We start from the raw sequence: 22,996 nt of genomic DNA, 5'->3' as shown, positions 1-22,996 counted from the left end.
ATCTTAACCGATCACATCTCATGTGATCTCTGGTCTAATGTGATGTGCCATATTGCCACTGGCACTACATTGGAGCTTCTTTTAGTTGGTTGGATGAGGGACGAGGTCAACCAACAGAGCCGAAGGCACTTTGGGCCAACTTCAGCAAAGACAAGGGCAAGGGCAGCTTCCGTTAAGATAAGTTGCCGTTGTTGTTGCTGTGGGCTCAACGAAGCGATCAGTTTGTTGGCCGAACAGAGACTGAGACAAAGACACAGACAGAGATTGGGGAATCTTTCGTTTACAGTTCGTTTACATTTGCCAGCTGAAAGTCGAGTGTGCAGTTAACTTAAGTTATTGCTAGTAAAAGCTGATATACTGGGTGAGCCAGTTTGTTGCAAATCTAAAATAAAGTTTTCTTTTTTTTTTTCAAATTAATTTCTTGATTGATCGTGTAGAGATTACAAGTTTAACAAGGCTTTTGATATCCTTCCCTGAATGAGTTTTTACACACTGACTTTCTATTGCATTAAATATTAATTTCACTTTAAGAAAAATAAATATTACATAGATTAACTATTCTTTTAGCTATACTCTTAATCAATTGTAATTTTTCAATAATTTATTCTGAACTTGTCAGATATTATTTGCCTTTTTTTTTATTGTGAAACAATAATTTATTTAATATTAGTGCAAATATTTTTGTAAGTGCAATGATAATAGTTATTTACATATATACATATATGGGCATTTTCACAGATAGGTCCACCTCGCTCGAATACTTAAAATTGATCAAAAATTCAGATCCAGTCAAATTTTCACCCGGAAACAATATTAGGTTAAAGGCCTGTCTCCAGCAGGCCCGGAAATAAAAATTCCTGTCAAACTTTATATATAAAAAAAAAAAAAAAATTCCTGCAGTTTGTTTTATATGAAGTTTGACAGGAATTTTTATTTCCTGGCCTGCTGGAGTCATACATTAGTTAACTAGAATGAGCATACCGAATGCATATTTGAAGAAATTAATATTTTTTATATATTTGCCAGTTTTTCTAAAAATTAACTTCCAAAATGGAGGGTATGTATTATATCTATTATTTGACATAGTCTCTCTTTCAGCAACAAAAAGCTAATCAAAATGCAAAGAAAACACTTCAATTCTGCTATAAAAAGTCGTTAATTTTTAAAATTGTAATATATATTAATTTATGCATACATCAATTCTCTATAAAATGCTAGAGAATTTTATGTTGCGACGTAACGTTACATATAATTCTCTAGCAACGTAACGCGTCATACTAAGGCTAATTTAAATAAAATAAGAAGAGATTTATAAGTTAAAAACCCTGGAAATTAAACTTACATTTTTTTAAATGATTTAAAAAAAAAGTTTTATGCAGAAGGCTTGCCCATTTCAAAGAGTTTTGCGATTTCAATTCCAACTCAAAACCAACTTATATTTTTGCTTATATCTGCTAATCGGAAAGGTCGATTGTTTTCATTTCTGTTTATAAAATACAGTAAAGCTGAATTGCTACTCAGACATATAGTATAGACACTTTTTAAAAAATTTTATTTTTTCATGTTTTTAGTCACATTTTGCCTCGCGAATGTAACGTAACGGGGCTGTGGAAATTCCCATATATAGATATGTATTTAAAGATATAATATCAATACGAAATAGAGACGAACTATTTGTTGACTGCAGTCACTTTGTTAAATAACTTATAAATTTATAAAAGAGTCTTTAATCTAAATGTACTTATGTTTATCTGGCATAGTGACAATCCATAGTCATATGGTATGTGATTCATAAAAAAAGTAACAATGTTCCATATGAAAACAACTTACATGGAGTGTATAGTGTGTTATTGGGTATGTTGTCGGGTATATTGGCATTAAATTTGTACTAGAGTATGGTGTCAGGATCACTGAACTAGAGAGAGATCATGTTGCAAGAGAGACCTGACAAGCTTTTGCTCCTCGAACTGGTCAACTTGTTGTTGTACCACAAACTCAAAAAACTCCCACTGTGCACACTTTCCACAATGGCAGACATTACGTGGCATTCCCAAATCCGTCTCCTCGACTCCCAACGTTTTAAACAAAAGTGAAACACGAGCTAGCAGTTGGCAGCTGGCCAAGCCGGCTGAGCGGCTGAAATTGCAATGCAAATTAATTGAGCAGCCAAACGGATGACGGCACAGGAGTAGTAGGAAGCATTTCTGATGTGGCGTTCGTCACGCCCAAAAATTGCAGTACTTTTGAATTGCCACAAGTGAAAAGCCTTCTAAATGTTGGCTTTTGAAGCCAAGCCAAGCTGATGAACAGAATGCTTAAAAGTTGCTCAGTTTATGCCTAAGAAAGAATATGCTTCTTCCGCATTGCGATTGAGATGTGGCATCGATTATGCAAGAGATGGGGTGTGGTTGGGGTGGTTGGGGTGGTTGGGGTGTGGTTTTGGGATAATTTCACTTCCTACTTGTATACATACCAATATCAATGCTAATCTCATTGTTCCTCAGAAATGGTGGCACTCGGTGATGTTTTTTTTCTTTCTTTTTGTTGTTTTTACTCTCGATTTGTTGCCTCAGACAATGCACATTTAAATAATAATTTTCACACAGACATACAATAAAATTGCATATGTATGTTGTCTTAGTTTGAGTATTGTATTTTTCCTTATTGTCCGATCAAGTATATTCTAGCTGCTTCACTTGTTACGCGTTGTGATTGCCTTTCGCACAATTTCATTCAAATGCTAAATACCAGTCTCCAAGTTGTTGTAACTAATGCACAGTTTTTAGCAAAACAGTAACAGAAAAAAAAAAAAAATAGAAAACAGATGCTGGGAAAATTGTGAGAGACTTGCTCGTTACATGCCAAGCTCAATGCGATCCGTACAAGCGTTCAAAAGTCGCGCGACCAACTGTGGCTGGCGCTGGCGCCGCTCTTGGTTTTTATGCCCGATGACGACCACGACCACGACGACGACGACAACGCCAACGACAACAACAGTCGCAGAAGCAGCAGTAGCAACAGCAGCAAACACAACGACAACAACAACATCAGCCACAGCAGCAGCAGCGTCTTCGTTGCAGCAAGTCCAAGTCACTTGGCCAGTCAGTCAGCCAGCGGGACGAGCGTGCGGAACGAGCCATAGACGAGTTCACAGGCAATGACATCGCACGTCTGAGTATGTGTTTGTGTGTGTCTGTGTCTTTGTCTGCGTGTGTGTGTGTGGTTGAAGGTGTAGGTTGACAGACGCTGCTGCAATAAGAAATGCCATGAGCAAATACGCAAATCCGTTTCAAAGTTATAAATAAATCTAGTTCTAGATCAGCGTTTGGAGTTCCATTAAATACCTCTGTATCTTTACATAAAATTATAAAATATAAAAATACAGCGATTTACTCGCTTTATTATTCACTTCTCTGATATCATGTAAAAGCCGTTTGATTAATGGCATATTTTTATTAGAAAGTGTTTATATAATTATAGTTATGTTTAATTTATTTAAATATTCTTTTTAAAAATGCATTTTTTAATTAAAATAACATGTTGTACTATGTAAAATGTGTTTGATCTTAATTATTTTTCAAAAATAAACTATTTAAATAAAAAAAATTAAATGAGTAATTCGCGTGTTCATTAAATTGAGCTGTTTGATCTCGAATAAATGATCATCATAGATCCTAAGACATACCCATAATAAAAACTCTAAATACTAAACTCTACCATAGAACAACTCTATATTAAAGAATATATATACACTCAGCAAAATATTAAGATTTCTTTACTGAAACAAGCGATATTTAAGTACAATCGATCTCATAAGCTACTCGTATCTAAGTTCGGAATTTCTAAGGCTGAGAACAAAAATCTTATTTTAAGTTTGGTTTTTGCAAGTACGGAAATCTGAAAATTATATTTTTGGGGGATTCTTTAAGTACGTTATGGGTTTAATTCAAGTCTGTAAAAATTGAAACCATACTACACGTACTTTAAGTACACAAAAACCTTGAACTAGTGATTAAATGTACTTGTTTCTAGTACAAAACATTGTGATAATTAATAAATTTTAGAAATAATCAAAATACTATTTTGTATTTTGTTCGTTAGCGACCTTTCGAAAAAGGTGCTGATTTACCAGCGATCCAAGCTTAGCGTCATCTTTGCATCGCTAGAACCAGTTGAGAATTCTAAGGTGCGACAATGAAAAATAAGTATACCAAAATGTACTTGTTTTTAGTACAAAACATTCTTAATTTTAACTTTCTTTCAATCTTAAAAAAATCTATTTTAAGTACAAAAGAATCTTAAACTAGTTTAGTACAAATAACTCAGTTGTTTCAGGAGGTTTCTTAACGAGACGCCCGGATTATATATTTGCAATGGTCCTATAAATTCTGACTACTATTTTGGACAGCTGCCATAGCAATAGGCAGTCAGATTCATACTTAATTCAAAATTTTTTCAAGAACGGTCGTACCTAATTTTAAGATGGCATATATTTCTGAGTGTATTAGCTAAGTTAGTTGTTAACATCAATACACTATTGACACACTAATCCCATAACCCATTTTTGAGACCGTTTTTAACTGGCGTTAATCAACTGATTTGCCTTATTTATTTATTTATTTTTCGTTGAATTTCTCGTTTGACAATTTAATGTAGTGTAGTCGAAGTTTGTTCCTATACGGAACACCATGGTCAAATATGTCGAATTTCGGTCACGGTGCGATTCTAGCAATAACAATAAATATAATAATAATAATATAATATATTCTAATTTATATTAATGACTTTTTAATCCAAGGACAATCATTTACAGCTTATTTAAGGAGGATTAAAATTGGTCAGACCAAGCTAAAGATTTATAATTCAACGAAGACAACATCGATTGACAGATGACAATAAGTTATAATAGGGGCTTAATGAACGACCTTGCCATTTATTGACGCCTTTTCATTTATGGTTAATGTGAATATGCAGTCCAATTGTTTGGCGTGATCCCTTTCATTTTACGAAATTTCTTTTTAGAAAGACAATTTAATTTGTTTACCCAGTTCAAGTTCAAAGTCATAAAAAACAATAACAAAAAAAATACATATATAAGAAACTGGCGCAATATTGAGTATCGTCACGAGATTCAATCTGGGGAGACCTTTCATTTTAGATGAATACATTTTATGGTTATTATTATGGCCATTACACAAAAGCCAACCACCGACGACGACGACGACGACGACGACCACGACGACCAATCGAAACTGAATTTGCATAAAAACAATTGCAAAGACAAGAGCGAACCCGAACCTGAACCCGAACACAAACCAAAGCCAAAGATAAAGCTGGAAGGTACGCTACGATCTTTACAAGTAGTGGCAATTTAATTGGCGCATTAAAGTTGCCAAGCGTTTGGGATTGGGTTGAAGATTTTATTTTGATTTCGACGCTGTGAATTTGTATTGGAGTTTGCAGCATGGGCTTGGGCTCGGGTTTGGGTTTGGGTTTGGATTTGCGTGAAAAGAGAAATGGCATAACAAAGGCGGCCAAATGCAAACTTCGGTCAACTGTTTTTTTTTTTTTTTTTTTTTGTCAGTTTTGTAATCTATTTGGTCGAAATGAAGTGCCAGCTAAAACACCAGCAACAGCTGCGATAACGATAATAGCAATAAAAATATTTGAAAAGGAGACGAAAAATACAAAATGAGATAAAAACAACAGTCAAATAATACGAAAATCACGCGCCATCGTCGCAATCGGCAATCGGTTGCATTGTTTGAAAGTTTATTTTTTTTTTTCCTTTTTTTTTTTTTAGTTTTACGTATTGTACAAATTTGCTTTGATCTCACATCGATAGGCAAATAAACAGCAATTGAAATGTTGATCCATTCCTAATCGCCCCTTCATGGTTCAGCCTGTTGCACAATATTGAGCTCCTCCCCTTAACAACCTTCCTTTTCTCTTCTTTTCATTGTACCTTCAGCCAAATCATCGCTTCAATAGTGTCAGTTGTATAGTTATTATGGATACGTCACTGTTATTATTATTATCTTTATGGATTATTATTTATTATAGTGCTTTTTTTGTCATGTGTGTGAAGATGCGTCCAAAGTCTTGAGCAGCCCATAAAATATGAAATATCATAATGCCCGGTAATGATAATGCAGCTTACTCGCCCATTTTGCAGAAGGTTAACCGTGGGCTTTGCCCCTGCAGCTGCAAATGCTCGTCAACAGTAAAAATTAAACAGATAGGTTCAAAAAAACAACGACGATCAGATACGCTAGTCATTACTACGTAAAAATCAAAGTGGAAGTTTCTAAAGGGCATACAAATATTTTAAAAGCATAAAGTTTCTAGCAAATACATCGATGTATCGACTTCTGTAAAATCTAAATCCGATTAATTGATGACTTAACATCGCTGTGTCATACAAATATACAGTCGAACTTCCCTAACTCGAACTTTTATAGCACGAATTTTCGCTAACTCGAACAAAATCGAATGGAAATAGCGTTTACAAAAAATGGCGTTTAATTTTCGTTTCTGTTCCATGTTTCAGTTACCGGCCCGTTTGGATATGTTACAATGATTTACATTAACATTTACAGTTACAATTTTGGATATTTGTTAGTAAAACTAAATTAGAATTCATACAATTTTTGGATTTTTTATTTTACCTTGTCTTGTGATGTACAAAAGTAATACTCTACAGAACATGAACAAATTTATTAGTTTTGAGCTAAGAATGCACGTAAACAATACAGTGCAAAAATGCACAGTTAAGCACAAATATTAAAAATTTCTTCTAACAACTTATTTAGGTTATCTTGAGTAACATTTTTCATATTTACACTTTTTGCCTATGTCAACAAAACAAACACAATTCGAGCACAGTTTACATTTCAACTGTAAGTCAGCTGACTTTGATCGAGCCTCAAACATTGAGGGTAGTCCCGAAAAGTATATACAAATATTTTTGTTCTATCCTGAGTATTCAGATTTAGAAAATCAAAATATTTTCAAGATATTTTACAACAAAAAATTTTAAGTAAATGCAAAAATATCAGACTTTTTTGGAAAGACGCAGTTTATGTACTTTAATAGCTCGCAATTCGAATGTATGAGTTTGTAGTCACTAGTTTCTGATTTTTTTTTCTTAATTAAGCATGTAAGCCCTACAAGATAAAAAAAATTAAAAAGCTCACAATTTATTATGAATCAATTTGTAGATTCTTTAAATAAACTCGAAGTCTCCATAAGTCGAACTTTTTCTTTGGATATTGGTGACCCGAGTTAGGGAAGTTTGACTGTATATACAGTTAGTCAAGAAAGTGTTTTGCTAACACCGTATATGTGTACATTTATAAATATATTGCATGTTCATAAGTGGATACATCGATTAACATCGATGTTTTCTCATAATTATTTCTAACAGTCTTTGTTGTAAATGATTATATTTTCATCGAAACGAAACTGAAGTTTTATACAACCCAATCATAGGGTATCGTCAGACTAATAAACCACCTAAGATAAAGTAAAGTAGAAAAAGTAAAAATATTTGTATTGATCAATCGAAACAATCGACATGCATTCGATTCGAACCGAAGGTGAGTTTCCTATGCTTACGTGTGGGTATTAAAATACTTTGGAGCATCTGGAGCAAGCCCTTGGAACATGCAAGGCCATAAGATAATCTTCAATAGTTGGACTAAGCAATTGTCTATATATTAAACATCAAATGTTTTTCAATAATAAACAACTCGATAAACAAATTGTTATTTGTTTTATATATTTTATATAATGTTTTACTTTTCGACAATTAATTACAATTTAAATTGCGACTTTTTTCGAGCTGTTAACACCACTAAATTGTTGTATACTTTGCAAATAATTCAATTTACCGCAAATGAATGGGATTTTGATGAGATAATGAAGCTACTTGAAGTTGCGCTCCAAACACGTTTACTTTGCTGTATTTTTTCATTTTCGCAACTTCTCAGCCAAATTGGTGACTGTTGCTACAACAATTTTGTTGATAGTGAGAATAACAATGTCTTATATCACAAGCGAGTACATGGAAAGTTCATTTGCATTTCAACTAGCAACCTTTTTCTTATCTGCATACAATTTTCTTATTTGCTATGAAGTACCCTGTACCTCATTAAGTATTTAATAGAGTTGTTCAAATTGATGTATTCGTATCTGGTGAAAGATGAAAATGACAATTTAACATATGAAGTTCAATTATATATGCGTAATGAGTTCATGTTATTATTAATCCCAAAAACAAACAGTAACAAAAACAAGTGGGAAAGGCTATAGTCGAGATCCCGACCATAGGATACCCTTTACTTATTTCAATATATATCAAAGTACTTTAAAGATATTACTACCCAACAAAAGCTACTGCATACTTTTAGGTGATTGTATTGAAATAATAACTTTATTAATATCTTTGGTTAGCTATCATTGCCGATATACTTGTCCGATCTTGCTGCGATTAAGTGGGATAATAGATAATATTAATACACAACGCTCTAAATCTTATAGTGTCTGAGATTCTTTTTGTTCATACGGACGGAGAGACGGACATGGATATATCGACTCGGCAACGGAAAATAATATTGTTTTTTAACCAAAAAATCAATTTTCTACGATAGATCATTTATTTTGCGTCCATTAATTGATTTAGATATGTTGACATTTAGATGATTGAGATCATCAGCGAAGATGTAAAGAGATTAAAAGCTTTTTCGATGACGTGACGTTACATAGACATATCATTAGAAACAAATCAAAATTTTAACCTTGATTGATATTTCTTTTCCTTTTTAGCATTTTTTGTCGTTAGTTCTTGCTTCAATAAAATTGTTTGCGATAATAGTTCACCTACATTATTATTTTTAGAAAACTTAACTTTAAAGATAAGATGCTCTTAGAAATAAACAAAGCTGAACAAATCAAGACCTTCAACTTCAGAGCTTGAATTCTCGTCAATGCATCCAAAAAACGAATAATAAAATTTGAATATTTCTATATAATACAAAAATCTTAAAAAAATGTTTGGATGACTTGTAATTTTTTGGTCCTGTTTGACCTTCTGTGAAAATGCCATTATGGTTTTTATTTTTATAACGATCGTAGAATAATTTATTGCATTACATTTATAATAATCATATGTGGTTTTTTTTATTATTAAGCTTTTTCTGGAGGTAAGCTTATATTTTTGATCATTACTGTCAACAAACAATATTCTAAAAGCTTATTTGAAATTTTAAAATTCTGGAAAAATTGGAATAAAATGTCGTAACATTTTCTCACTTTTGTATTTTAATATTTCCATTAATTGGTCGTCGTTTGAGGTACAATTCAAAGAATTCGATAGAGAGAAATCGATCAATCAATATATACAAAACTCTTTAAGTTCACAAGTTGAATTTTGCTTGGTCTTTTAATCCTGCAAATTGTATAACTATAGTATGTTGTTAACATATCCATATAAAAAGTTATTAATTTTATTTCCTTATAGATTTTACTTCATTGGTAATGGACCATTACTAAGAGACTTTATTTAAACACCATAACAGAAGTTCGTCAAATGAATTGACCCTAAGGTTCAATGTCATAAGTTTGGATACATTAACTGCATTATAATTTAACCGGAAGTATAGCATGTCTTTTGGACAGACCGTTTCTTATAGTCACAGTCCTTAATCCAGGTTTTTGAGTGGATGATAAGCGGAAACTTGGGCAAATTTGACATCCTCCGTTTGCAGATTTTCGTATTTTCGCATTTAATTTATGGCAAACAAACCGCAGCAGACAATACAACAATTAGGGCCTTAGTCAGTCAGTTGGCAGTGGCAGCTAACTTGGTTGCAACTTCATTAACAGTGGCACACGGCAGATGCAACTCGGTTGTTGTTGTTGTCGGGGAAGTTGTTGTTGCTGCTGCGGCTGTTGCTGCATGTTGACGTCGCAGCATTGCAACGACGCTTCCTACTTGCATAAATTGTATAGTTGGAGAGGCTTTCTGAAAAGCATGCGATTCAACAAACACACTGCCATACAAATCATAACTTAGTGCAGCAACAACCTCTCGCAAAGATGCAACATTGACTGAGGCATCGACGAGGATGGCGACGCAAACAGAGGCAGAGACAGAGACAGAGACCGAAACTAAGACTGGGTCTTGGGTGCAGCTTCAGCTGGTGCATGCTGTTGATGATCCGGCCAGCCTGTAATTGTTTGCTGTAGTTGCTGGATGTTTGGTTTATGGACGCGATTACATCAGCAGCAACAACAGCAGCAGCAGCAGCTTTTCAGCTCATCGTCTTATAGACTTCATCGACTATTTAACAACGCCAAAGTCACATATATTGCACTCGGAGATGTCGCATAATTCGATTGATTTCGCCTCGCTTTAAATGGCCTGCGGATTTTGTTATGTGAGCACAGCTCTTTGGGATGCGATGTTACACATACTTATGATAGATACCCAAACACACAGTTCTTGTATAATCAGACCACTTGGCACTCATTCACTGGTCTAGGAAGTATTAATCAGGAGGTTCAAATATATCCTGAGTTCAGCCAGTGCACACTGGGCCAAATCGCGAAATATTTGGCATAAAATTCAGAACTTGGCATATTTAATAAATATTGTAAGCAAAATATGTAAACAAAATTTTGAGTTCATTTGACCACTCCTACTCTGACCGCCCATATTAGACCACATTGCGGATACGTAATCTTCATGTAAAAAGGAAATTGCCATGGAAATTGAGATTTTTAAATATTTTTGCTAATGTAAAATAGTCGTAAATATGAAAACATATGAAAATTAAGTGAATTACGATTAATTTATAGGTGGTCAAAACTACATACATATATATTCGGATATTGCCGACCAAACGTTCAGCAGCGTTTCGTGAGAGAACTCAAGCTTACCTGCAAATTGAATGTACCGAAAAGACCGCACAAAGCCGCAAAAAGCATTGCAAAAAATAATTAAAAGACACTTTCCACTTTATTGTAACATACATCACAGATCGTAGAATCCCGCAAAAAGTTAGTTTTTACCTTACAGAACACGATTTTCTTCATTTTTGGACAAAATAAAACAATGCACATAAATGACAAATAGCAATTGTTAACAAAATATTTTTTGGTTTATCCATTCTACATTCTGTGACCTTCAATATCCAATATTAACAATAAGTTTTGCTCCAAAAGCGTGCAATTGCCAAGCGCGCAAAAGTCAATGAAAATTTCCCGCCAATTTTATCAATGCAAACAGCTGACTAAACACCTGGACTTTGAAGCCCGATAAAATATGCACGGTTGCATTAATAGCGAAAATAATTATTAATTTTCTTAGATAAAGAAATTACTCTGATTATGTTGTACTAAAATTTTGTTATTTTTTTATTGAATTTTCAACTTTATGCCAAATATTTCGCGATTTGGACCAGTGTGCAGTGGCTGGTTGGGTACACTTGCTGAATATTCGAGTGTCAGATATATCTTAAGTGTCTTTAAGTCAAAGTATCCGGAAATGGCAAGTCGCCTTGTGACTCACCTTGGGTTATCTTCGTTAATTCAAGAGGTTTGTTTCAGATAATGGTTAGATAATAGTTAGATAATAATCTGGTTAGCTAATGGTTAACTTAAGATAATGGATAAACTTTTTTTTTTGAATATGCAAGCACAGTATCAAACGTGGACAATATTCACGTTGAAAAATGTTGGTGTGTCTATTAGAAAAGCATCGTTTTTATTGAACCTCATTAAAGATATGTTACGAATGGTACAATTTAAGTTTATAGCAGTTATCATAGGACACAAGAAAAATAAAATTTAATAACATGTGTCAGTAATATTATTTCGGATTTATAAAACAAAAATAAAAAAAATAAATGTTATCATTGGAGCCATTAAAATAAATGTCTAAAAATTTAATTAATATTATTTCGGATTTATAAAACAAAAATAAAAAAAATAAATGTTATCATTGGAGTTATTAAAATAAATGTCTAAAAATTTATGTTAAAAATAGATTTTCAATGAGAAACTTTAAGCTATTTTTCAATCTGAATAATAATGTATTGATGAAGGAATCGAAGACCCTTTAAATATACTCCTACTCCTACAACTAAATATATATATATATATAAATACATTTTTTTGTCCATCTGTTACAAAACTATGTCCTGTATATACTTACTTTTCTTATGAAAATCTTCACCAAAGCATATTTATTTTCGATTAAAGTTTGAAGAGGTGTGCTTTAATAAATAAATGAAAATGCATACATAAAATACTTGTAAAAAAAAAAGATAACATATACAATAACTATATATAAATGCATAGGTGTATTTGTTAATGCAATCGTTAAGTAAAAACTAAACCCAATTAGGCCAATTTGGCCGTTTCATCCAAGGGCAGGGATTTCTTCACGATTCGACTCCGTTCGGCCGTTCTTTCCAATCGTTCTTTGGAAGAGTCGCGTTTGAACAGTCTCAGATTGGGTACGGAGTAGGCCAAGGTATGACGCTGCAATGGACGAGATTGTTGATGCTGCTGAAGGAGACGCAGCACTTCCCAGCTGGGAATATACGAGTCTAGCAAGGATTTGGATTCTCGGCCTGCGAAGAGATCTGGCGTAAGGTCTGGCTGTGAAGGTCTGAAGGGTTTCGAATAGCTGGCAGCGTAACCAGATCCCGGTCTTCTAGTCGTAATGCTGATAAAGCTGGGTGGATAGGGCAGCGGGATGCGGGGAGCTGACGCATAGTTGCGTTGTGGAAGTGGCGCATAGGCAAACTGTTTGGATTGTTGTAGAAAAAGGCTGGGATGTGCACTGTGTGTGGATCGCAACGGTGGATGCTGAATAAAGGTGTATGGTGGTCGTAGTGGGCGTGGCCCAGGCCTGGGTAGAGGGCGTGGCACCACCGATGGCGAGACACCAGTCAGGGAATTGCCATTCAGATAATGCACGCCATTCAATTGCAGCTGCAGGTCCAGATCAAAGGGCACAATGGGTTGAAGAAGTCGCGTTCCAGACTTTGTTGTTGTTGCCGCTGTTGTTGTTGTTGTCGCTGACGTGGGAGAGCTAGAGAGAGTGAGAGAGGGAGAAAAAGAGAGTGGGAGTGTGAGTCTAATAGCGTTTAACGAGCTGCTCTTATCTAATCTCAGCGATTTATTATGGCAATCATTGCTGCCATTTGTCGGAAGCCAACGGCGGCAACAATCGTGAGTGAAACTGGCATTTCAACACCCACCCACAATACCCCACATACCACATGCGAGTACCTACATATCTATCAGCAACAGCAATTAACCTGGCATTATGTGCGAGATTAGAGCACAACCAGACCTAAATGTCTTTACGACTGCAATTTGCACCCATTTTGCAGCCAATTCGCCAATTCAGTTGACAAATGAACGAGGCTCACAACAATTTGCCTGCCAACAGTAAGTTGAATAATTCCGAACTGGACTTTGTGAGTGATTTATGTATAAGATTAGGTTCAATGGGCTCACTAGATTTTTACGACCATGAACGCACTGAGCATAAAAAAAAAATTATCGAATATCTTCTTCCTGTTTAGATTATACCTCGTGCAAATTTAGAATATTTTTGTTATAATTTCAAAAACGAAGGCAAATCCACATAAAATAAAATTTTGGAAAACCAAAATTAAGCTGAAACTAGTCGGAAAGGCTATAGTCGAGATCGAGATCAGAATACCCTTCAATATATATTAAAGTACTTTACAGAAATTACTGCCTAATAAAAACTACTGCATACTTTTAGGTGCTTGTATTGCCATAATGGTTTAATGAGTTTGGTTAGCTATTACTGCCGTTCTACTTGTCCGATCTTGCTGTGATTAAGTGAGATAATAGATAATATTCATAGATACCGTAAATTACCAAAAAAAACCGAATTATCATAAAAACTGTGAGTGTGGTGTTTATTTTGCGATTTGTAGGGATCGGGGGAGTCTTGTAAAAAACTTAAAACAAACTTGATCTTCTCCTACACCATTGAGATCTGCGTGCCAAATTTGATATCTCCATCTCTTTTAGTCTCTGTGATCTAGACGCTCACACAGACGGACAGTCGGACATGGCTATATTGACTCGGCTGTTGAAACTGATCAAGAATATATTTTCTTTATTACATTTACACGAACAAAATATACCCTTTAACCTGATTTTTAAGTAACGGGTATAAAAAGAGGGCAAGATCAAAACGAAAATTAGGTCAAAATCTACTTAGGAATTGCATTGAATTTTCTGAGCTCCGGTTAAATTTTGCTTCCAAATTTTTGCGATAATTTCCCAAAATGGATACCTATTTAAGTGATAAAAAAGAATACAAATTATCTAATGGATTTTGTTATACTTTCAATTAAATACGAAAATAAATTTCTTACAAAATATTTGTTTTTTTTTGCTGGAAAATTATTCAAACTATTTCTGGACTACAACCAGATCCCCATACATAATTCTATGATTCCTCACTCAAGTCTAAGTATATTTTAGTGAGTCTTTTAGCGTTTGAGATTATTAGGGGGGCCACAGAAATCGAAACCAACCGAAAACTCTAAAAAAAAAAGTATGAAGATTTGGAAGATTTTCAGTTGCGAAACTTTTTCAAGTATTTTGATCATAATTAATATTAAAAAATAGTATTTCAATGAAATATTATTATTTAACATGAGTAATTATACGTATTAAGCCCGATTTCCCGCACTTATTGTTTCATTTAAAATGCAGTTTAAAATTAAATAAGCTTTAAGCTGTCACAGAAAAGCTTTAACCGAATACAGCCGCCACAAAGAGTGCTTTCATCTTGGGTTCATGTCCAATTTGTTAAAGCTTAATATGAAGTCAACTTAAAGTTTAGTTGAAACTAGTTTGTATTCACAACAAAAGCTCAAGCTTCTGCAGAGCTTTTTGTTAGCGCTTGTTGCATACTTACACGTTGGGACCGCCCAGTAGTAGTAGACCACCAGGCAGGTGAGCGGGCAGCGCGTAACCAGCACTGAGCTGCTGATGTTGCAGATGCAATTGACGCAGTCGTTCCGCTTGCTCCAACTGGGCGGCATCACGAACGTAGCTGGGTGGGACGCTGGCAGCCACGCTTGGATGCCAGTCATAATGTGTGGGCAGCAGTGGCGGACGATTCACATCCAAATGCTGGTATTGTTGCTGCTCCTGCTCCCGTTCCAGATCCTCGAGACTCAGTTGCAACGAACTGTTTTCATCGTCATAGCGATGAGAAGGCGAAAGCACTGCTCGCGTTGCAGGCAGCACCGCCAGCAGTGCCCAGAGCAGAGGTAGTTGCTGCTGCAAATGTGGCAAAAAGGAGATGTAGTTTATTATTTGGTCTATTAGAAGGGCATTCACCAAGCGACAACAAGTGGTGAAGTCGCCACAAGGGGCGGACTCAGGTGCAAACAAAGTGGAAGTTGAATGTTACCGCGCAAGTGTTTGGCGGTGAAAGGTTTTCGCTTTACTTGCTGCCTTTCGCTTAATGTAGCCGCTGCCGCTGCCACGCCCACACGCGCCCAGTGATGCGTTTAATTGAGTTTTTATTTAGCTTGAAAGTTATGTGAATTTGGGTTTGTCTACGACTAGTCTCCAGCTCTGACCACTCAAGCGGAGCAAATGCAAATGGAAATGCTGAACTTCTCTGGGTGGGTGGGTTAATCGCAGATATTTCGATTGTGGTTTGTGGGTGTTTAGTTGGCAGGAAAGCGGCACAAGGCCAACTGAAGTAGTACCTGATAAGCTGGCGCCTTTCTAAAAATGCTGGCTTACAACTAACTAACGGCCATTTGTCACGGCACACACGCAACAAATTCCAAGCGCACCAAGATTGCAACATCCCCAACATGCGGTCTCAAATTGAAGCGGCCAAAAACTTGCATTTTTTGCAACTCTCAATGATGGCACTAAAAAAAAATCTATAAAATTTTCAAAACTAGTTGCAATTTTTGGTTGCAACTGTTGGCAGCATTCACTAACGCCCGGGGCCAGCAAAAGCAGCAACAACAACATCAACAACAGCCGCATCAACTTCAGCATCAACTTCAAATTTTAGCGTCATCATTATCTTCAATGCGTGCGCTAGTTTGGCACTGCTCTCTAATTATTTTGGCCACGGCATCTGGTAATGATCGGCCAGGTCACATGAGAGACTGTGCGCTTAGATGCAAATGCAGCTTGATTAATGACAAGCTGGCAAATGCTACTGATGGACTGCCAAATGCCATCGTTAACGTGCGTAATTTGAGCGCCTTTTGTCTTGCCTCTAGCAAAGTTCAAATTTTTAACAAAAAAATAACAAAAGACTTAAGACACGAACTGATAGAACTGCAACTTCAATCAATCATGCACATGACTATAGCATTCATAGGTGTCAAATAGCTACTGGGCGGTCTAACTCTGACTATTAGCAATTCTGAGTGTGTTTACAAATCAAAGCTGTAATTGCAATTTTGACTAAAGTAGCGCACTTGAATTTATCCATTGCTATGCTCATTTAGAGATGTAAATAGTTGATAGCTTGTGATGTTAGTATATTAAGTTAAGATTTGTTTCATTTCTGTATGCCAAAGATGTTGGAGTATTTAATCCTATTGAAACTGTTAAAATAAATTAGGGTGATTATAGTGCTTCTGGCACAGAAACACTGAGAACATATGAGTCAGAAAGTAAATATAACAAATTATATTAATCTTATACTTTAAACTATGTATTACTACATAATTCACTCAAAATTAAAATTTATTTTAATAATTATATTATTAATGTTAACTTTTCACTTTATGAATTGTATTAAAAGCGTTTAGACAAGTTAAAATAAATTATATTTAAAAACTTGTAGTAAGTATATCTCAATGAACCATATTTAAAATATCAATTTAAATCATTTAAATCTTTTATAGAATAATCCGATTGGCCTTATTAAAATATGTTGTTAACAGCATTTATACATTTTTGTTTCTTTCTGTACTATTAATATTTACACACCATTTTTCACTGAGATCTCTTCACGTTTTTTGAATTGACCTTGTGTTTGGCAACACTTATTAACACTTTTTTTTTAATCTACACTTGTTTCTTTCACTGGAACACTGGTAGGGCGAATGTTCCTTTACACGAAACCCAAAAAAAAAAGAAGTTAAATTTACAAAAATTGAAACGAAACCGAAATCGAAAGCGAGCAACGAAGCAATTGCGACTGTGACAGAGCATAGAGTGAACTGTGCGTTTTATACCAAGACGCGACGACTTGGCCAACAGCGTTAGCCGTGCAGTTCTGTTGCGGCCCAACAAGTGGACGCATTGTTGGCCATCAGCAAGCGAGAAAGAGAGAGGGAGAGTAAGACGGAGCAACAATGTTGTTAACTGCTGTCTGAGTGATGGCAATGTTGATGCAGATGAGCGAAGCAGCGTTGCGGCGTTGAAGGATTTGACGTTAGTTGAGGCAGCGGCAAGCCCAGAAATGTGAAGCATGAAAGCAGTTGAAAGCACCAAGTGCGCGCAATTAATTGAAATGGAAAGTAAATAGCAAACAGCTTGGATATTCAAATTGAAATCATTTCAAATTCAAATACCGCCCAAGCAACAACAACAGCAACAACAATCATCAAAGCTAATTTACGCATTTAAAAGTGTTATAACAGCATCAGCCATGGGAGGCCTTAACCCCCCATCATCACCACCAGCACCAAACTTGCGACAAGCATTCAAAGCATCCCAAAAACATGACCATTAATTGAACTACATACAAGTATTCCTCTGAGTACTTGTTGTTGCTTTGCTCTCGAGCCAAAGATAGCCTCAACCGTTCACTTCCGCCCCAAAGCAACGACCAGTCAAAAGTCGTACCCAAGTGGGCCTAATCAGACCCATCCACATTGAGTTTTCATTTGCGATGGGCCCCCACAAGACGGTGCAACAAACGCTGGGTACGCCACGGGGCGTCATCATCGCTTTTAGAGCTTGAAAGTTAATTGTGGCAATATGTACATCGATGTGGCATGTAATGCTCATCGATTTTGTGCCGCACTCAGTTAAAGTTTGGGCATACCACAAATGGCAAGCAAGTTGTTTTGGCCTAAGAAATTAAGGAAAATGAGATAAGCTTAAAAAGTTATCAATGTTATCAAATTTGTATGGCTATTATTACAATACGTCAATTATAAATTAACTTTTTAAATTTTAAACTCTTTAATTTTTTGCAATCAAGTTCTTGACTTTTTAGCGATATATATAGTATATATATTTTTTTTTTTTTATACATTTATTAATATTATGAGCACGCAACATGCTACTTAAATCATTTTCAGTGCAATTTCAAGAATTAACAGAAAAGGTAAGTTACAGATTTATTAAAATGGCAAGGTTCAAACCCAGTTATTTTTCAAACTGTAGTTCTAGTTATGTGATAGGTCGGCCACTCTAACAACTGAGCCACGGGACCACACAATATATGTTAGCAATATACTAAAACAATTTTTATAGCATACAAAATAATGTTGTAATATGAATAATCGTATTTTCAATTTACTTTGTTAATAGACAACTTGCAAATATGTGAGAGCTGTAACATATCCCTAAAGACTTGGCAATGGGGGCATTTAACATAAAATCTTAATCAGCTATCACGATAATCTATTATTACTTTATGCATTCAGTGGAAAATTGTCAGCAATTATAAATGTAAAGTATTGGCATCGATATCACAAAAAATTGTGTCGTACAAATTATGTATAACCTGATTATTTTTACTAACGATGAATATACGTATCTAAGAATGGCAATCGAAACTTTTTCTTTCAACAACCAAAAATCAGTATCAATAATATGTTTAAGGTATTAATTTGAAGAGTATTCAGTTGTTCAAATTGAATTTAAGCTACCCAACGGCATTCGCTCCACATAATGTCCCAAGTGAAAGAAGCTTTTCAATAATTGTAGTTTGAGTGGTAAGATGGAGTGGTAATGAAAGCTCTTGTAATGCCAAATGAATTTGTCAAAATGCGACAATTAGATAGCTGAATATGAATACCATTCAAATTAGACTTTGACGCCGCACAGTGGGGCAGATCCTCATTTTGCGTTGCAAAAATCATATCTTTTGAACCAGTGAAGATATTTTCAAAATTTAAAAAGCATTTGATAGAAAACTTCATAAGCTTTAACATGAGTGTTTTCACTGCGTAATAGGCCTACTGGTTGATTCAGGGCTTTCGTTCAAAGTTGAAAAATATTTTCAGTGCATATTTTACATGTAAAATTAAAAAAAAAAATTATTTATTTTTTGTTCGAAATATAAATTTTAATCTTTTTTATTCTTAAAACAGCATCGTTTAATATATAAAAAAGTTTTTTTACGTTTATTTAAAAAAAAAAAAATTTTGTTTTTTTGATAAATCTTGTATGATGCCTCGCATAACGAAAACGTATGAAATTGTACTGCGCTCTTCCTCTTCTATCACCATTTTTTTGCGAGGTTGCATCAGTTTTCGTCCTATAACTCTCCCAGACGCAGCTGGACGCATGAAAGACCGGGGTTATTTCGTTAGAGAATTGATTAACGAAGACTCCTGTGGTAGTGGGATCGAGTCCTTCGGAGTCCAATTTTTTTTCTATTCCATCAAAGTCAAAAAATAGCCTAATTTTAGTGCTTTTTTTAAACATCGCTGGAATGAAAGGTCAACAAGTGAAGAAACAAAATTCTACGGCATTTAATTAAAAATGAATGTACTTTTCAGATGAAGCCAAAAACATAAAGATCGGTCATATAACTTGTCATCAAATCAGTTTTAAAGATTGCATTTTTAGGAAAAAATCCACATTTGTGCGCGCACTGAAATAAGGGTCAACTTTGAGAGGCTGTCACGCCCACAATTTTTACCTGATTTCAAAAATCTTTTGGATTTATAATCTCTGGAGATTTCTCTATCGAATGCCTTTATTACTTTTTACAAACGCTTTCGTCAAAAAAATGATTTTTGCCACGCATATCGGCCGCCTGCCCCAGTGTGCGCCGTCTCCGTCTCCGTCTCGAAACCAACTTCAAACGCTTTAAGCGACTGGCCAATTGGCCGACTGACTGAAGCAACTTCAAGGTTGCCAACGTAATGTCTGCTTGGCTGACACATGAGCGTAAGCCTAAGTATTACCCATGTTAGTTATTTGACTGTTCCGGAACGGGCGTGAAATTTCTGTTTACTTTCACAGAAACCCAAAAACAAAATATGCCCAAAGACAATGAAATTGCATTCTATACGGCGGGCGTCGTCTCACTCTGACCTTGTTCCGAGTTTTGTTTTTTTCTTTGTTTGTTTGTTTGTCTTTCTTGACCAATTTGATGGTTTTGTAATTGATGCGTAGTACGCGCTGTAACAATTATAATGCTCTATTAACATGTTGTTGAATAAATATTTTGGTGAGCTTAGAAAAAGTGACAGAAAATTATGTGAAATTTAAGCATAAAAAATTGAGTTAAATGGATTAAATTAATATTAAACTGCTGACTAACTCGGTAAGTCCCCAAAGACCTTAACGGAAGCCATCAATATTTCGAATTCTAGCTAGTTCAATAAAACATTTTTTAAGGAACTGTCGACAATCTCTTCATCAACGTACCTTATTTACTGTTTAATATTTATTCGAGCCCTAATTTCAACAAAATTAGCTTATTCTTTATAATTATGTTTTGCTTTATTGAGTTTTCAACAATGACAGTCATGCCTTTTAGTAGCTAATCAAAAAAAAAAAAAAACAAAAGACTTAAAGAACAAACTTGGCTTTATAGTAGAGTTGACTGCAATGCAGCGCATTATTGTCTGGCTCTGATGTAGAGTTGAGTATGGGGATGCGATGCTGCTCCGGCAGCTGCGGCATCATGACCACCTGCAGCTGAGGGCAGATACTCATTAAGATTAAGGCTGAAAGTGGGAGGAAAGTGTTTATCCTTAGCCTCACGATTGATGCGATAGCTGCTGCGATAGGCGGCAACTGGGCTAATGGAATTCGCGTAACCCTGCAGACCGGCAGAAGCATAGTGTAAACCCGTGACGGCCGTATTGGAGGGCAGAGCACCAAGCTGTACAGTAGATCCACGTGTTGCAAACTCGGGTGTGGCACTCAAGTTAGGTGTAAGGACGGGTGAGGACGCCTGAACGCCACCAGTGGCAGCTGCCGTCAAAAAGGGACTGATTGGCACAATGATGGGACGGGTCGGTATCAGCTGCAAATACTGCACAGTGCCACTTCCATCCTGCAGCGACTGCGCCGGCAGATACTGCATCAACATGGGCGTGCTGGGCATATTGGCAATGGTGGGGTTATCGCCGATGTTGCCACTTTGCATAGGTGTAAAGTTCGTTTCCATTTCTGGCATCTTATAGGAGGGCTTGAAACCCGCCTCGGCTGTCGGCTGCAGTTGTGCCTGAGACGAAGCCAAGCTATCGTAGCTGGTGGCAAATGCACTCAACGAATTTAGATGCGTATCCTGGCCATTTGTGCTGGACTTGAGTTGTTGTTGTTGTGTTTGCTGCTGTGACAGAACGCTGTTGGGTGACTTGGCCGATTTGTTGACTATCTCTGGACTAGACACTGGCGAGGCATGAAGCAGAGGCAGCACCAGCAGCTGAGCGAGCAATAGCACAATATGCAGTTGGATTCGGCACAGCATCTGCAACAAAGGATTGAAAGTAAAGCAAGTGTAGTGGGCAGTTATTTATTTTGCACAGTCAAAAGCAGTGTTGTTCAAAAGGACGGTGTACTTATGCATTCTACAGCCCACTTTTAGACAACACTGGTCTACAAATAATTAATTTAAAAATTATTTTAAATGGGCTTGTTCAGTGTAAAGTCAATAAAAAGAAACTATAATTAATATATATACATATTTATATAAATTACAGTGGGTAAATTTTTTTTTTGCGACAAAGCGGTTTTTAAAATTGTAATCTACGATAAATTCTTAGAAGGTTTGCCCAAGAAACCATGGGTCTACACCAATTTCGAGCTTCCCATTTTTTAAAATTGATAAACGTATTTTATAAATTGGTAATAGTCTGTTAGCTGAGGCCTACCTATAAAAAAATAAAACACCCAAAACAAGGGCGATTTACGGCCTCTTTTTAATGAAATTTTAAAATTAATGCAAAATGAACTTTTTTATTGAATCTTTTCAGAAAATTAGCCCTCTAACAGACAAAATCGAAATAGTCATTCAATCAAGATGATATTTATTTTATAAGTAGATATAGGTTAAGTTTAAATTTCATAATTTTCTGTTGGTTGGAACTACCGTCAGGTGCAAAATACTGAAGACCGTCTATAGACGGTCTTGTCGGTTTAAGCGGAAAAAAATATGGCCGTTCGCTTGCATCACAAGGGAATATTGCACGCGACTTTTGGCGATAACTTTTGCTATTTATTGCTTCCAAAGTTTTTTTTGTAAGCAAATTTAAATGAACAGTTGCTTGAGTTGACCGTTAGTGTGTAATATGTGGAGAATCCCTATTAACAGGTATTTTTTAAGTTAGATGTCTTAAAATATATTTATTTTTGTAATGGTTGTTTTAAAAAATTGTTTGGGGGACTGCATTGAATAAATTGAGCATTAACTTCTACCAAAATACTAAATATATGCATATTTTTCCTCTTTATCCAGCCAAATTGAAAAATGATTTGCATTATCATATCTTTATCTGATATCAGATGAACAGCTCATTTCCAGTGATTGCTAAGCCGGTCAAGTCATTGCATGCCATTTCCATGAAGGAAACAAGTCCTGCTGCTATTTTTGTAAGGAACTCTGCATGCTTTAGCTGCTCTCCGATCCCATACTCTGAATAGGAAACTTTCTGTACAAGAACCCACCTGTATAACATGTTTGCATAAGTAATATTCATGTTCACGAAATGATAGAAAAGCCACTCATCATATAGTAGAATAGCTTTATTTA

The 22,996-nt window shown here is 35.5% G+C and overlaps 2 protein-coding genes across 2 annotated transcripts; both read right to left on the bottom strand.

Annotated features, from left to right (window-relative positions):
* Positions 1–12,405: 12,405 nt before the first annotated feature.
* Positions 12,406–17,997, bottom strand: LOC117793977. The gene is made up of 3 exons (XM_034634443.1): positions 17,899–17,997; positions 14,981–15,348; positions 12,406–13,102 (listed from the first exon to the last, which is right to left on the bottom strand). The coding sequence occupies exons 1-3, from the start codon at positions 17,995–17,997 to the stop codon at positions 12,406–12,408; spliced, it is 1,164 nt and encodes a 387-aa protein (XP_034490334.1).
* Positions 17,998–20,857: 2,860 nt separating this feature from the next.
* Positions 20,858–21,715, bottom strand: LOC117793976. Its single transcript, XM_034634442.1, has one exon. The coding sequence runs from the start codon at positions 21,713–21,715 to the stop codon at positions 20,858–20,860; it is 858 nt and encodes a 285-aa protein (XP_034490333.1).
* Positions 21,716–22,996: the final 1,281 nt, after the last annotated feature.

This window comes from Drosophila innubila, chromosome X, assembly GCF_004354385.1.
Source record: "Drosophila innubila isolate TH190305 chromosome X, UK_Dinn_1.0, whole genome shotgun sequence".
Taxonomy (NCBI): Eukaryota; Metazoa; Arthropoda; class Insecta; order Diptera; family Drosophilidae; genus Drosophila; species Drosophila innubila.
Note: the sequence above shows the minus strand (reverse complement) of the source record. Positions and strands in the feature narration are given on the sequence as shown.